Source organism: Trichoderma citrinoviride, assembly GCF_003025115.1.
Source record: "Trichoderma citrinoviride strain TUCIM 6016 unplaced genomic scaffold BBK36scaffold_11, whole genome shotgun sequence".
Classification (NCBI taxonomy): Eukaryota; Fungi; Ascomycota; class Sordariomycetes; order Hypocreales; family Hypocreaceae; genus Trichoderma; species Trichoderma citrinoviride.
The window spans coordinates 404,149-420,107 of NW_020194719.1; the positions used below are offsets into that span (position 1 = coordinate 404,149).

Genomic DNA, 15,959 nt, shown 5'->3' on the forward strand with positions numbered 1-15,959 from the left:
TCGTATATAAACCCGAAATGGGGAAAGGAAATAATTTCAGTCAACTTTAACAATGCCTGCTGTATCAACCCTTATTTTGTTTGTTTTGTGTTCCCTCTTTCCCTCTTGGCCAAGGTAATTTTTCGTTGAAAGGGGCGAGGTCCCCCAATCGAGATCCGCTCTGCTCCCACTCCCTCCCTCTGATTCTCCCCTTTCGCGCCTCCCTCTCGAATCGTTCGTCTCGCCTCCTTCGCTCCAGCTCGTGTGCTCCAAACGGCCCAATCCAAAAAATGGCCGCATAGTGGGTATGCGCTCAAGAAGACCTGTAGACCAAAGAAACTTGGCATAAACGTCGTTGAGGATGCCAACCTCGTGATTATCAACTGAAAAGCAATGCGGTTATGCAAAAAAAGACTTGAAAGGGCAGAGAGATTGTCAAGGAGAGATTGTGAGAGTCGTATCCGTCTCTCGGATTCCCAAAGGAAAGGAGAAAATAAAAAGACAACAAGCCGTCGGGAAAAGGTATCCAAGCTCGCTTGTCGGTATTAGAATCGTAATCGTTTTGCTCTTTCGTTCGTGTTATGCAGTTTTGCCCTCTGCGTCTTCGTTCGCGTGTGGTGCTTCGGGTTTTCTTCTCCTCTTCACCTTCTCTTGTCCACTCCCTCACATGACAATGCAGTCCTTGTCGTCTTTGCCCCCCTTTGCCAGCTTGCCATTTCGCGGAGCGGCAACCTCCATGGGAGTCCCTTGGCCGCTGACGGCTGCCTGGATGATGGCCAGCCGTTGCTTGGCCCTCTCGTCGCCGGCCTCTGCGGCCTTGACATACCAGACATTGGCCTCGAGGATGTCTCGTCTGCATCCAATGCCCATTTCCGTAAAGTAGCCAACGGCGTACTGAGCCTTGACATAGCCTGTTTCCTCTGATTAGCAGCCGCAAGTGACGTAAAAGGCGGGAATGCTCGCGGTTTAATGCCTCCAACTTACCCATGTCAGCCGCTCGGCGGGCCCATTCATACGCCTCTTCCTCGTCCTTTTCCAGTATGGGCGGAGCCCCAACCATGTACCAAGCACACAGGCCCATCATGGCGGCGGCGTGTCCTCGTTCAGCAGCGCCGGTGTAGAAGTGGACGCTGAGCGCCGGGTCTCGCGGGCAGTTGAGACGCCCGTGCTCGTAAGCGTCGCCCATGCGGAAGTTGGCCTCCGGGTGGCCCAGCTCCGCGGCTTGCGTAAACAGCTCGGCCGCATAGTTGAGGTCTTGAAATATGTCGTCGCCATACCCCGTCTCGTACAGGCATCCCAGGTGGTAAGGGGCGGCGTTGTACTGCGCGTCAGCCGACTCGGCAGCCAGCTTCAGCCACTTGATGCCTTCGCGATACCTCTTCTCGCCCAGGTCTCCGGAAAGGCATGCCTTGCCGAGGCGGGTCATGGCTCCCGGGTGTCTCTTGGAGGCAGCGGAGCGCAGGAATTGAACCGCCTTGGCAGGATCCTTCCGGCAACCCCAACCAAACTCATAGCAGAGAGCCGTTCGGTATGCCGACTCGGCATGGCCGTGCTTAGCGGCAAGGACGAAGAGAGGGAATGCTTGGTTGTAGTCTTCCTTGCCCTTGTTGAAGAGACCAGAGGCGAACCCGTCAGCCAGGTAATACTGGGCAAACGGATAGCCCGCGCTGGCCAGCCGTTGCAGAATCTGCCGAGCCTCTCGGACCAGCTCAATAGGGCTGGCCACGGTGGCCTCGACAATGGGGCTGTCCAGGTCGCGGAACGGCTGCGGGCTGTGCTTGCGCCCTTTGGGGTCGGAAAAGTCCAGGCCTTGCTCCTGGGCCACGGAGATGAGGAAGACGGCAAAAGAATATTGAACGGAAAAGTCATTCGTCTTCTTGACGTTCTGGCGGTACATCTCGAGCGTCTTCTGGACACTGAGCAGCGAGGCATTGTTACCCACCACGTTTCGGAGCCCCGAGTTGTCCAGCGTGATGGGAGGGGGCGCCGGTTGTGGATAAGGCACATTCAGGAGTTCAGCGTAGGTCGATTGGCGGACATCAGGCGACTTTCGCGACTGAACCGAAGGGGCGCGCATATGCGAGTTTCCAGGCATCAAGCCAGGCGAGCGGCCTCGCTGTCCCTCGGAGAGCACCGAGTAGGCAGACTGAGGGCGCGGCAGGGAACTTCTGCTCACGTTGTTCGACATGGGAGTCAGGTGGCGCCTGATATTGCCTGCGCTATCCACCAGCTCCGGATTCGATGGAGTGCGAATGCCATCCATTGGCACACTCGACACGCGTTGTGGGTAATCTTGCTTGCGGTTCTGGAGGTGCTGCAACGACTGACCTCGAGGCAAGTTGCCCTCGATGATGGAGCTACCGGGAGAGTCCTCGTCGGGCAGGTATTCGGGTCCCTCGTGGATACCTGACAATGAGCTTGCGCTCGTCGTTGCAGAGGACTTGAATGAGATGGGCTCTTGAGAGGTATTTGTTCCCTCATCGGACTCGCGGCTGTTTCTGTACACATCATCTTTACCCAACGAACCCTGCGAGCCGGCAGCAGTCAGGTCGGTTCTGTCAGCCACCTTTGCAGTCGGGGCGGGCGGGGGGACACGGTCAGGTTTGGGATAACTCCTCTCAGCAGCAGAAGGAGACGTGACATCCTGGGATGACTCTTGCTTTGAGGTCTCAATAAATGGAAGTTGCAAGTCAAGACTACCGGAGACGGGTCTGCTCAACAGCCCCGCGTAAGGCTCCTGTTGCCCAGGTCCTTGCTCTTGTGAGCCTAGTCCAGTCTCTGGCCTCTGAGGCGCATCGTCGAGACTCAGATTGAGACTCAGATCGAGCGGCTTGTCCCAGCTATCCAGCCGCGAATGCGACTTGTCAGACGGCGCTGCTGCTACCACTTCAGAAAGCGCCGCTGCAGACGCGGGCGCAACAGGCTTCCGCACAGTTCCTGCGACAGGCTTCCTCGGCGGCGACAGAGGATGGGGCATAGCAACCGAGTCTCGCTGGCTGGGCGAACCGGGAGAAACTACAGTTGGTGGCGGCGAGGCAGTAACTGCGGCCATGATGGTGGCAGGCGGGCCGTCCACGTTCTGACAAGCCTCGTCGATTTCTGAGCTTCGAAGTCGTCAGGGAAAACACAACAAGGGAGAAGATTCCGTAGTAATAGATTGTGTCAAGCCGCGGAGAGGCCGCCGCTGAACGAACGCCGGATGCTGGCGAGTCCTGAAACGAATGCGAGAGCGAGGCCGCTGAGGCTGCGACTTGTCTCTTTCCTTGTTCTTTCCTTGTCTCTCTCTCTTTGGTCGTATAACAAACGATGGTATTCAATCTTGTCCTCTCGAGGCAGCCGGTGCTTTGTCGGTGTCGACCGCAGCTCTCTTGCGCGCCGAGGCCTGCGATGCTAGTCGTCTGGTGCGGCGTCCTGACACAGCGGAGAAAGCGAGCGACTGATGTGGTCTGGGGCGACGGAGCTGCGCCGGAGCTGTGAGGAAAAGGCGTGGGCAGACGCCAGAGGGCAAGGAGATGCAGCGAGTGAATGGCAGTGGTAAGAATAAGTGGCCCGGCAGCAGCAGCTCGCAGGAAGCTGGGGATTTGGCTGGCTGAGGGTGGAGGATGAGGAGAGGCGGCTGCCAGGCGGGTTGGGGGAGGGCCAGCGATATTCAGCGAAGGAGGGAAAATTCCACAGCCCGAGACAGGCAACATGGGAAGACAAGGCCAGGTCCAGGTACCTACCAAATGAGTTAAAGTGGAGGGAGCGCTACGGCTCAGCGAGGGTGCAAGCACTAGCAGCCCGCGAGGTACCTTGTACGGGAGTTGGGGAGCTGCCCCAGCGGGTACCTGTAGGTGCAGGTGGTCTCCAGCAGCTGTAATTGAAGGTACCCGTAAGACTCCACGCTCGTGCCGTCTGTCTAATGTGTTCAAGGCTTCCGCGCAATGCTTCGCCTTTCCATTGATGTCACAGGCCGGTGATGTTGCGTCGCCCAGGCAGAGACGGAGTCGGGGTTCAAGTTCTCACCTGCACCTGTCGAGTAACAGTACCTACTTCTTGTCTGCGTCAAGGGCCCATCCCATACGAAGCAGGTACATGTAATCCTGCGAGCAGCCACCGCACAGGTTGGCATCTGCTTGCGGCTATAGTCCTCGTACCTAATAGGTGGTGTTGGCGTTACTAGCATCCATCAGCACGCATCCATGGCATGTGGTGGCGCGAAATACAGTAGCGGGAATAAGGGGGTAGAGTTTGGCGGGCAATACGGGGTGTGGGCAAGGTTCAGCGCCTCCAGATTTCGGCTTGCACAGCAGCACCTCGCAAAGGGTTTAACGCAGGTTCTCTTACAGGCAAGGTACATATACCCAGTACCAGTGCGTACCACAGGTCAGATCTCAATGGAACCGACAAACAATTTGAATTCGGCCAGCGGGCGATTCGGTCAGATTCGGTGCGCGGCCGCTGCTGAACAAGGCTAGCAACGGGCCAGTCGTCGTCGAGCTTTCGAATGGCTGCCACCAATTCCTCGCAGCAATTGGCCCAGCCTTGGCTTTTAACGTTGCCTTTAAGCCAGGCACGGAACACACCACCACGCAAGGGCACCGAAGATGGTTATAATTGAAGGATAGCCCAAGTGGCGGCAACATGACAGAAAGAAGCTTGCCGACGCACGCCATTGACTCAAGTTCAGCTCCAAGGCTGCCACAGCGACTCCGGCTGCCTATGACCTCCGTGCTACCGCTCCCATCCAGCAAAGCTGAATGCTAGAACGGTGGGGTTGTTCCGAGCAGAGAGCCTCATCATCCCGCTAGGCAAGAGGAGGGGAAACAGAAGCGCCGAGCTAGGACGGACGAGCAGGACGAGGAGCCTCAGTCGCGCGGAGAGACGGCGGCCGGAGAGGCAGCAGAGGCTCCAGCTGAGTGCGACAGAGCCTTGGCTGGGCTGAGTCGCAACGCCCTTCGATACGTGGCCCCTCTCGCAAGAGGGGATTGAAATATCGGTCTTGCATATGTGCTCGAAACACCAAAGATCCTGCCGATGGCGTCGAGCGCCTAGCCGTTCTGTTAGGCTTCCACTAAGCAACTAGCGAACTCTCCATGCCTTTGCAGACGGCCTCTAGCTGCAACTTGCACATCAGCCCCGACTCACAGCCGCAGCGCCAAAGCAGGCTCTTGCGTCAATGCCAAGGGCCAGGCTCCATATCTCCAATCCACATCTGACCCGTAGGACGATCAAGCAGCTCATAGATGTCGAAACGGTTTCGACTAGGGAACGGCCTCAACGGCTGACCGAGGGCGCTGGTTGATTCATCGCCGACTCGCGGCTGTAGCGGATAGTCGTACGTGTTGCTTGCTGCGGGCATTCCAACCGGACCCTTCCTACCAAGTACGAGCACACCTTCGTACAGCCTTCATCGACGCATGCACGTCTGACGCGGACCCCAAGACCCTGGGCTCGTAACCTTCTCTTGTCGGCCCCGTCATGCAACGTCCCAAGACGAGCAGTTGTAGTATCACACCTTCTTGCATACCCCATATTGGTACCCATATTGCGTGCGAGCAACCTGTGCTCGTACAAGTGCGGCATGCTCCGTGGCCTTGGTCCCGAGTACGAGTACAAGGACGTACGCAATGCGGTCAACCACCAGTCAATTCCTCTCTTGGCGCGGAACACCGGCTTTGCGGTGCCAGGCCGCTGGATCTGAGCAACACGACCTTCTGCGCTTCAGGGTCGGAGCAGCGGGCTACAGCCACACTCAAACTCCGGAATCCCGTCCCGTCATGGCGTCCAACCAGTGCCTGCAGGTTCCGCCTCTGAGGGTGGTGCCGCTCAAAGGAACAATGTCTGGCTTGGTACTTCCCACGCCCGTTTGTGTGCGTGCGCATATGTCAAGACGCTGCCAAGATCCTTCTCCCAGCATTCACATCAAATAGGCGCCCCTCTCTTTCCGTGCCAGGGCATGGCATCGGCATAGTGACAGCATACCGCGTCGTATCCAAGGCTCGCTGGTCATCCGACACTGCCAAACCTCGTACAGAAAAGGTCTCGCCCACTGATCCGTATTACCTCCCCATTGCGGCGGAGATCTGCCGGTGTCCATACCTGCCACGGAGTCCCTTGGAAGCGTTGCTTCTTCTTCACCTGCATCTCCTAATCGCAAAGCAGTTCTGACCCCATGTAATTCCCACTTTTCCCCAGGGATCATCTCTCAGTCCCTGCGTTTGACTATCTCTTCTTTTTCTTCTCAACTCTTCCGTCTTCCTGTTCTTTATATAGCTCTCGTGTATGCATCTCCAGGCTCAGGTCCTGTGGTCATGGGATGAAAAATCGGAGTGGTGACACCTTCTACATCGTCTGGAGAGCCCTTGGTCGGCCAAGTGAGCCCCTGAGGTTGCATATCGGTTAGGTTATCCGATGTATACTAGTATCAGGAAAAGCTGTTGGAAAAAGACGAGGTTCCGAACAATAGAATGGATCGCCGCCAAAAGGAAGCGAGGCTGCCACCCGCATCTTTGGTCTCCATCCGAGATCCTGCCAAACGGCCGGCTTCTTCCCTAAAGACCGCCCTTGTGATCGAATCTGGACGGAATGGCAACACAGCAGCCCCAATCCAGACAAATCCCCTTGACATCCGGCACATGGCTCGCAATCTCAGGGCGCCATCGCAATCGTAGTGCGCCTCTCAGTGCGATTTACACGTTTGGCGCCAGCCCTCGACAGCACTACAGCATGTACGGAGTAGTAGCGTCTTGTGGAGATGCTTCTTTTGGATGTGTGCGCATGCAGCCTGCTTGGCCAGCGTTTTTGCTTCGTCTGGAGCGGCCGCATGCAATAGGCATCCGTACCGCCCGAGCGAGCGCTTCAGCCGGTGACCTCTCACCTCTGCCATTGCTTGCACCAGTAAGCGTGCTGCGCAAGGCGCCTTGCTGGCAGTCAGGCTCTTTCTGCTGCAGCATGTGCGATTGCGAGTCTGTCCTGCGCTGCACTAATAACCGCCCAGCATCGAAACACCATTCTGTCAAGCCAGGTTGTCCGTGGAGAGGATGTGCAGGTATCTAGGTATGCAGTAGAAGGATCTAGCTACCTCTTCGCGATGCTAGTTTGTATAGGTAGGTATGCAAGGTGCTTGTCCTTGGAAAGGCCGGGTCAATACCAGGTTGGTTGTTGTGCCTCGTGACAGGAAGACTTTTATAGTCCCCCTCTCTTCCAGCGAACTGAAGTCAATGGTGGTATTATCCTCATAATTGGTGCAGATTGTGATAAGTCCCGTGGTCGGCACGAGTACATCCAGCCGGCCCCTTCGTGCAAATGTTGGTTTCGACTTCCAATCATGTCTTCTCTTCCCTGTGTGCAGAGTCCATTCTGTTGAAGGTAACAGAGCCAGAGTTGGCTCTGAGCGAAGCACTGCGAATGGTGCAACAGATCTTGCCAAACGCATGCCTGCACTGTGCTCGTGATTCGGCGGAGCCCCCTTTTGCCAGACCACCGAGTGGCCTCGTATTTGACAGGGCAAAGGGCTTGGCGTTCCCCCATCCCAGCACATCGGAATAATAAGAGCGTCCATCAATGGGTCGTTTTTTTGTGGTCCCTACTGCTGCACATCACCCTGCCCGGATGGGCTACATGGAGCGCACACGGCCCAGAGACGGACACCCGTGGAAGAAGTCGAACGGAGCCAGCCAACACGTCAACGTCATACTCGTACTGACGCAGGCGCTCCCGTAATACGAAGTCGCAGTAGTTCGGGGGTGTAAGCATCTCGAAGTTGAGGAACCGGGCGCCCGATCGGAGGGCTCTAGTTTCACGCCCTCCCTATGATCGCCTATCTAGGCTTCTGTTGCGCCAGGTTATACGACGAATCCTCAATCTGTCGTGTATGCCGGCGGTAATTGAATAATCAGAATGCCTGCCGGGAGTGGATTCCTAGTAGAAAACAAGAGCCAGGGCCGGATGAGGAGACAAGGCTCGTTGCAAGTGAGTGCATTAGGATGTTCGCCTCTTGGGCGGTTTCGATGCTAGCAGCAGCGCTCTAAGCCGAGCCCGGCATAGCACCGGACAGTGCGCCAACTGCAACGCCGGTCAGGGGTTTCCAACCAACGTCTAGCTCGAAGTCTCGTAAGAGTATTCCATATGCAGGGCACAGCATGACATCTGGTTGATGTTCGTTGGAGACTGTGAGTGGCCATGAACTCGAGCTGCAAATGGGTGTTGCTATGCGCCGCTCATTTCACAGTCTGTCAAAGCATAGAGGCAGCACAAGCGGTCTAACAAGTTGTAGATGTCTTGTGCGGCGTTGATGGGCTGTGAACAGTGGTACCTGCTCGATCGCTCTCGGTGGTACCAATGCTAGGTATGGACGCACCTTGCCGGCTGCGACTTGGACCTTGATTACAGGCCGCCCGCTAAAGCGATAGTATAAGCACGTTTCGTATTAAGCTTTCGAAGTCATCACATGGTGGAATCGGGGATCAGGATGTTGAACCGATTGCTCAACCACGGCTTGATGAGACGGCCTGCTAATAGCGCTCTTGTTAGTTGAGAGATCTGTGAGCTCGGCAATCTTCCATTGGGTTTTGAGCCGTCTTATTTACCCTAGGTCAAGATACCTTCTAGGTACGGAAAGAGATAGAGTATAGGTTGGAGATATACTCCTTCGTTCAGAGTACCGGGTTGACAATTCCTAGTCGAGCTCTGCAGGTGGCTTGACAAGTGTAGTTGACCAGCCCATCGTCGTACAGGAATTGCTTGGCCAAGAAAGTCGAAACGACAAGTTTCGTTGGTTGAGATCCAGGACGCTGCTGGGTACCTAATATCAGCTCGCAAGGCAGTGACTTACCTCAACATATCTACGGTTGGCCAGCTCCTCGACTTGTGAGCATGGGGCCGAGATATTTCTCAACATGCATGACGGAGAAGTGCAGTTGGAAAGGGAGATTCCGAATTGGATGCAATCCTGCAGTAAAAGAGCCAATGGTCATGAAGAAAAGTGCAAGTCCCAGCGGAAGAAGCTGCACTTTCCATTCAATCACTGCACACTCAGTTCGTACCTGCCCTCTCATGACTACCACCAATTTTGAGTTTCGCAAGAGCAACTGGCGGCAGCTCGTGTAGCAGCGGCGTGGCGTCACCCGATTTAAGGTAGGCGCACATGGTTTCGCAAGCCCTCTTGCCATTTGGAGCTGCCACCACGTGAACCGCGCAACTCGAGGTGAACTGACGCAATACATATCATTGGCATCTTCCATGAACGCGTATCGCTTCGATACCCTGATGAAAGATGGATCCAGCAATTATGGCGAGCAAGCAACTGTGCCGGAGTTTGTCCTTCCATTGACGTCCCGGGTAGCGGTTGGCGAGTTGTAAGTAATCGCCGGCGGACTATCTTACTCATACGCATACGAAGAAGAAGCAACATAGCTTCTAAGTGGTTCGCCCTAATCTACCGACCCCAGATTTTGGAGAATGCTGACTCGACGAAAAAGCAAAAAAGGTACACAGAACTCATTCGGCCGTCCAAGAGTACGCGTGTATTCCGCTATGACCTTACCTATCGGAACTCTATCGAGCATTGCCTTACCGACCTGGTACAGATGTATTGGGAGATCAACAGACTGGGGCTACCTTTCATTACAACTGTGGAGAACCTCGTCCGTGCATGGTATATTTGAAACATTGAAACTCGATGAAAATCGACAAGGAAAAGGGACAGGAAGCAGAGACAAAGAAGAAGAAAAGGCAGAAGGGACAAGGCGCCCCGCAGCCAACGAGACAACTGCTCAATTCTCCGCAGAAGGGAAAATGCATCAGAGCACGAGATCACGGTTCAGGAACCAAGCCGGCGAGCCGGGTTCGACCAGATGGGCAGGTACCAGGAACTGCGCTTGTACTCGCCTTGTAGGCTAAGGCCGGGGCTTGCAGGCGGTACCCCTTGGCCATGCATGACCTTGCCGGGCAGACGTACGAGGTACCCTTTCGTCTGATGCCCGCACAAGCAGGTCAACGACGGACACATCCATGTCGTATCGATCCAAGCCATCCAACGCTGGCTCGGCGCTTCTAGCGGGCTCCTAGCAGACCACCGCCTAAATGCTGCCCCGAGTCGCCCCCCCGCGTGCTCGTGGACAGGAATAGGCACAGGTACTGGCCATTTTTTCCATCCAGTTCTCTCTGGACGAAACTCTCCCCCCTAACCCAACCTGATCTCTCTGCGAGCGCTGGGGACGAGGCCGCGCTCATCGTCTCTCGTTCAGTCCTTCACTCTCGCCTCCACTCTCGTTCTCGCGGCGTGATTCCCCTTCGTTGACAGCCTCACAGTCAGCGCGAGCCTCGTTCGCCGCGCCTGCATCTGTCACGAGCGAACTTCATCGCATCGCCTGCCTGAATCTCCCTCTATCCGAAACGGGTTCCGCCGGCTCGTGTCGCTCGCTGCCAGCGCTCCTACTCTCGCTTGTCTCTCTGCAGAGCGCCGTACTCGCACTCTGGGGAACCATCGATCGTTTTGCATCCCCTGCTGCGGTCGACTTCTGTTCCATCTCTTTGGCCCCCTTCTTCGGCTCCCAGCCCGACCCATCGCTTCTCAGGACCGAGTTGCTCTGAACAGCCAGCGCAAGCTCGTTGCGCGTGGGCCGCCGCGGTGGAAGCTGGTCTGGTCTGGCCTGACCTGACCCAATTGTCGCCTGCACGGATCAACTGTGCTACCTTACATAGCTGCTGAGCTCCAGCTGCTTATTAGGCACTTCGGAGCTGCAACGACTGCTGAGACAGCGCTCTTTGCCTGCTGGCCTTGTGTGGTTACAGCCTCCATATTTCCTCCCTCCCCACCTGCGACGCCTTCTTTTAGCGCTGTTTCTCTTTCTGGCAGGCTGAACGACGGTCGCCCGTCTCCCAAACAACCCGCCACACAGCCAGGACAAGCCCATTGGCTGCGCATTGTTTGTTCGCACCTGGTGAGCATTTTGTGTTTATTTCCTCTCCCCGTCGTCGCTTCACTGCTGCTTTCCCCTTCTCCCCATCGCCTCGAGCTCCAATAACAACGAGGGAAGCAGAGCAGCACAGTGGCAGACTGAGTGCCTCCCTCGTGTGCCTGTTTGCTCACCTTTTTGTTCCCTGGGCTTCGGCCACTGCACTGTCGCCTGCAGCGCAAGGGCGGTCATCTGCCTGTCAGTCGCCCTGGAATGCTGTTTCCAACGGCCACCCTGCCGCAGCAACAGGACGCTTTGTTACTGACATCCTTGTTATAAGAGCCATGTCTCTGCCTGAGAGGCCTGGGGCGAGCCCCAGCTACGGTCGCCGAACCAGCTATCGAAGCCCGCCGGCATCGCGACGCGTGCGACCCATGGACATCGAAACCGGCACGTACGAGTCGTCAGTTCCCGGTCAGCATTCTCGTGGGAAATCCGTCTCCTCGTACGCAGAGACCATTTCGAACTCTAATGTGAATACAGAGAGTATGCCTCTGTCACCCACGGAGCACCATGCCTCGTCGAGGACTCCGGACCCTATCCCTACCCGCAAGAGGAGTCTCATCAGGCCTGAGAGGAACCGCATCGACAGGGACCACAGGAACTACCACTATCACCGCCATGCTGCTAACATGAACGTTCTGCCCTCGTCAACGGGCAATGACCCTCTGCTGGAAAACTTGGCTGGGTCGACTGAGCGATCGGCCAATACTGAAAGCGTCGACGACGAGACTCCGCGCCCGTCTCGCAGCCGCACCGCCAGCGGCGACCACGAAAAGTCCGGCGCCACTGTCAAGACTTCACAGCGCCGCAAGTCTGGCAAGATCACAAAGGAGAATAGCAGACGATCCTCGAAGCGCAAGAGCAAGCCTATCGAAGAGCTACGGCCACCCAGCTTCTGGAACGTCTATTGCGCCATTGTGACTTTCTGGTGCCCTGACTTCATCCTCGGATGCTGCAAACCGACGAGAGCCCAGCGTCGGGCGTGGAGAGAAAAGATGGGATTGATCAGCATCATCCTGGCCATCATGGCCGTTGTAGGATTCCTGACGTTTGGTTTCACCGCTGCGGTTTGCAGCGCTCCTCCAATCCGGTTACGTGTGAACGAGGTGTCTGGCGGCTACATGATATTCCACGGCGTGGCCTACGATCTGTCCAACTCTCACCATCCCGTCGCCGAGGGCATTCCCTTGAGACAGGACGGCCTCGGCGCCAACGTCTTGTTCGACCTCCCCCAGAAGCACTCCGGAGAGGACGGCAGCTTTCTCTTCCAGAACGTCAATGGCAACTGCAAGGGCCTCATTACCCTCGCCGACGGCTCTGACGTGCCGACTGACTCCTCTGGCGACCTGGCTTGGTATTTCCCGTGCACAACCTTCAAGCAAGACGGATCATCGGAGCCCAACCTGACCATTCCATACTACCTTGGTTATGCATGCCATACCTCCGTCAATGCCCGAAATGCCTTCTATGTCGACCTTCGCGGCACCGCTGATGTGTATTTCACATGGGACGACATTAAGAACAGCTCCCGCAACCTCATTGCGTATTCTGGTAGCGTTCTGGATCTCAACTTGCTCAACTGGTTCAATGAAAGCCAGGTCCAGATCCCCGACCGCTTCAAGGAACTGCGAGATACGAGCTCCGATGTGAACAAGGCGATTCGTGGTCGCGATGTGACGCGAATGTTCCAGTCCTCGGCCGACAAGAAGAACATGGAGTGCTTCCAGGACATCATCAAGGTTGGCTCTATTGACACCGAGACTGTTGGCTGCATTGCCTCCAAGGTGGTGCTCTACTGCGCCCTGGTCTTGATTCTCTCTGTTGTCGGAGCTAGATTTGCTCTCGCTCTCGTCTTTCAATGGTTCATCAGCCGCAACTATGCTGCCGCCAAGACATCGCAGAGTTCTGACAGAAGAAAGCGTAATCGCCAGATCGAAGACTGGTCCGAGGACATTTACCGTGCTCCCGTCAGGCTCCCCGGCGATGGCAGCACCGTCGTGACCTCGGACAGGAGCAAGCGCGCGTCTTCTTTCCTCCCTACCACCTCTCGATTCTCTGGTGTATATGGCCCCGATCGGAGTTCCTCGTCCCGCCGTGTTCCCACCACAATGGCCAGTCAGGGTGGCTCCAGCACTCTGTATCCGCCAACGCCCATGTACAAGCAGAGCAACGACAGCCGCGCGAGCTTCCTTCGTTCCGATCCGTATGGCTCTGGCCCCATTTCCGAGGGCCCCGGTCCAGCTGGCTTTATCCACGAGGCCGTCGTGCCCCAGCCTCCTTCTGACTGGATGCCCTTTGGCTTCCCGCTTGCGCACACCATGTGCCTGGTCACGGCCTACTCTGAGGGTGCGGAAGGCATTCGAACCACTCTGGACTCTATCGCCACGACGGACTACCCCAACAGCCACAAGGTTATTGTCGTCATCTGTGACGGCATCATCAAGGGTGCGGGCGAGACTGTGTCGACTCCGGATGTCTGCTTGAGCATGATGAAGGACCTTTCTATTCCTCGCGAGCTAGTCAAGCCCTACTCGTACGTTGCCGTGGCGAGCGGAGCGAAACGACACAACATGGCCAAGGTATACTGCGGCTTCTACGACTATGGGTCATCGTCGCGGATTCCAGCCGACAAGCAGCAGCGTGTGCCCATGATCACCGTTGTCAAGTGTGGTACCCCTGACGAGGAAAAGGCATCCAAACCGGGCAACCGAGGCAAGCGTGACAGTCAGATTATTCTCATGTCGTTCCTCCAAAAGGTCATGTTCGACGAGCGAATGACGGAGCTGGAGTACGAAATGTTCAACGGATTGTGGAAGGTCACTGGCATATCTCCCGACTACTACGAAATCATTCTCATGGTAGACGCCGATACAAAAGTTTTCCCCGACAGTCTCACGCACATGGTGTCTGCCATGGTCAAGGATCCGGATATCATGGGCCTCTGTGGCGAGACCAAGATCGCCAACAAACGAGCCAGTTGGGTGTCGGCCATTCAGGTCTTCGAGTACTTCATCTCTCACCATCTCGCTAAATCGTTCGAGTCTGTCTTTGGTGGTGTCACCTGCTTGCCCGGCTGTTTCTGCATGTACCGCATCAAGGCGCCAAAGGGAGGACAAAACTACTGGGTGCCCATCTTGGCCAACCCCGACATTGTGGAGCATTATTCTGAGAACGTGGTTGAGACTCTTCACGAGAAGAACTTGTATCTTCTTGGCGAGGATCGTTATCTGACCACGCTCATGTTGCGAACCTTCCCCAAGAGAAAGCAGGTCTTTGTTCCCCAGGCTGTCTGCAAGACCACGGTCCCCGACGAGTTCATGGTTCTGCTCTCCCAGCGACGTCGCTGGATCAACTCGACCATTCACAACCTGATGGAACTGGTTCTGGTCCGCGATCTCTGTGGCACGTTTTGTTTCAGTATGCAATTTGTCGTTTTCGTCGAACTCATTGGTACACTTGTGCTTCCGGCAGCCATCGCCTTCACTTTCTATGTCGGTAAGTAACACACCTCAAGTCCCTTACCAACACAAGTAGTCGATGCAGCAGCTGACCTGACGGGATATTCTAGTCATCACGTCCATTATTCACCAGCCGCCGCAGATCATCCCGCTCGTGCTTCTGGGTCTCATTCTCGGTCTTCCCGGTGTTCTCATCATCGTCACCGCGCACTCATGGTCTTACGTCGTCTGGATGTTCATCTATCTCTTGTCTCTCCCCGTGTGGAACTTTGTCCTGCCGGCCTACGCCTTCTGGAAGTTTGACGACTTCTCGTGGGGTGAAACCCGCAAGACGGATGGCGACAAGGGCAAGGGCGGCCACGACGAGAGCAAGGGTGAGTTTGACAGCAGTAAGATTACGATGAAGAGATGGGCCGAGTTTGAGCGCGAAAAGCGTGCGAAGAGCGGCTACTGGGGATCGAGAGAGAATGTCGTTGGTGGCAACACCAACAGCTGGGCCATGCCCCCTCCTGGGCACCACAGCGAGGAGTATCTCTCCGACGCGTGATTGAACCCCGTAATGGCATTGACGATGTGAAAGCTAATAATATTGTAACCACCTTTCTTATTTTATGTTACTTTTTCGGAAAAAAGAGATGGAATACATATGGCAACATACGCGCGTATTTAGTACAGCACAATCTTGTTCACCTGCGCATATGATTCAGAGCGAGCTCATCCTGTCGTCTGTATCCTGTTTCCTGTTCTGTACTTCTTCTTCTTCTTCTTCTTTCTATCTTTTTGTTCTTTTGCGTCAAGCCTCCTGGTGGAGGGAGATGACTGATGGCTTTTACGAAATTGGCGGATATCGCACTCAAACTTAGAGGAGGTAATATAACTAGATGGGAGATTGGGGGGGAAAGATGATTCGAATGGCTATCAGTTTTTTGGCTTCTATCTGCTGTGAAAAGGGCGGGGTGACTTGACGTTGAATGTGACAACGCTGTTGGTTTGATGGTTATAACGACTATTGATCGCTGTATGTACATACAGAGAGCCCTGTTATGTCCTTTCTATGATGGGGCTTGGGAGGAGGGGGGGGGATGATTTTCTCTCATGGTTGGTCTTGTGGCTTTCTCGCGATAATGAGCTTTGAGTGATTGTTTACTCGTCACGTCACAAAACATAAATACCGAAGCGGTGTATCTATGCAACCTATACACAAGCTCATGGTTATCCATTCCAAGTAAACGAAGAAGCAAAATCGAAGGAGCCATGATAGCTCTACCAACGAACACTTGAACCGACCCTCCTACCCTTCCAAAGCCCCCCCTTCAACGCCAGCATTTTCCCCTTCCAAAACAAAATTAATTAAAAACACACGTAAACGAGACGAAGAAAAAAAAAAAAAAAAACCAAGAAAAGAAACCCTCAATAGACCAAGTCCGTCGACGCCGTCCAATGCCGGCTTATGCTCATGAAGAGTAAAAGAGAAGTAGAGAAGGCGAATCAAGGCCAACTTGGCCTCCCTGATACTAGAGTTGATGGTTTATTCATAACGGCCTTGCTCTCTCGCTCTCTTGATCATGACGATGCATCT

General features: G+C 55.3%; 2 protein-coding genes across 2 annotated transcripts; one reads left to right on the forward strand and one right to left on the reverse strand.

The window, feature by feature from the left end:
- Window positions 1-642: 642 nt before the first annotated feature.
- BBK36DRAFT_1178472 (HCP-like protein) lies at window positions 643-3,087 on the reverse strand (the record flags this gene model as incomplete). Its single annotated transcript, XM_024896132.1, has 3 exons — window positions 2,680-3,087; window positions 964-2,490; window positions 643-890 (listed from the first exon to the last, which is right to left on the reverse strand). The coding sequence occupies exons 1-3, from the start codon at window positions 3,029-3,031 to the stop codon at window positions 643-645; spliced, it is 2,127 nt and encodes a 708-aa protein (XP_024747487.1). The 5' UTR covers window positions 3,032-3,087.
- An 8,116-nt stretch (window positions 3,088-11,203) lies between these two features.
- Window positions 11,204-14,927, forward strand: BBK36DRAFT_1124059 (glycosyltransferase family 2 protein; the record flags this gene model as incomplete). The annotated part of the gene is made up of 2 exons (XM_024891127.1): window positions 11,204-14,417; window positions 14,491-14,927. 2 exons carry the CDS (start codon window positions 11,204-11,206, stop codon window positions 14,925-14,927), a joined length of 3,651 nt encoding a protein of 1,216 aa, XP_024747488.1.
- Between the last annotated feature and the right edge of the window lie 1,032 nt (window positions 14,928-15,959).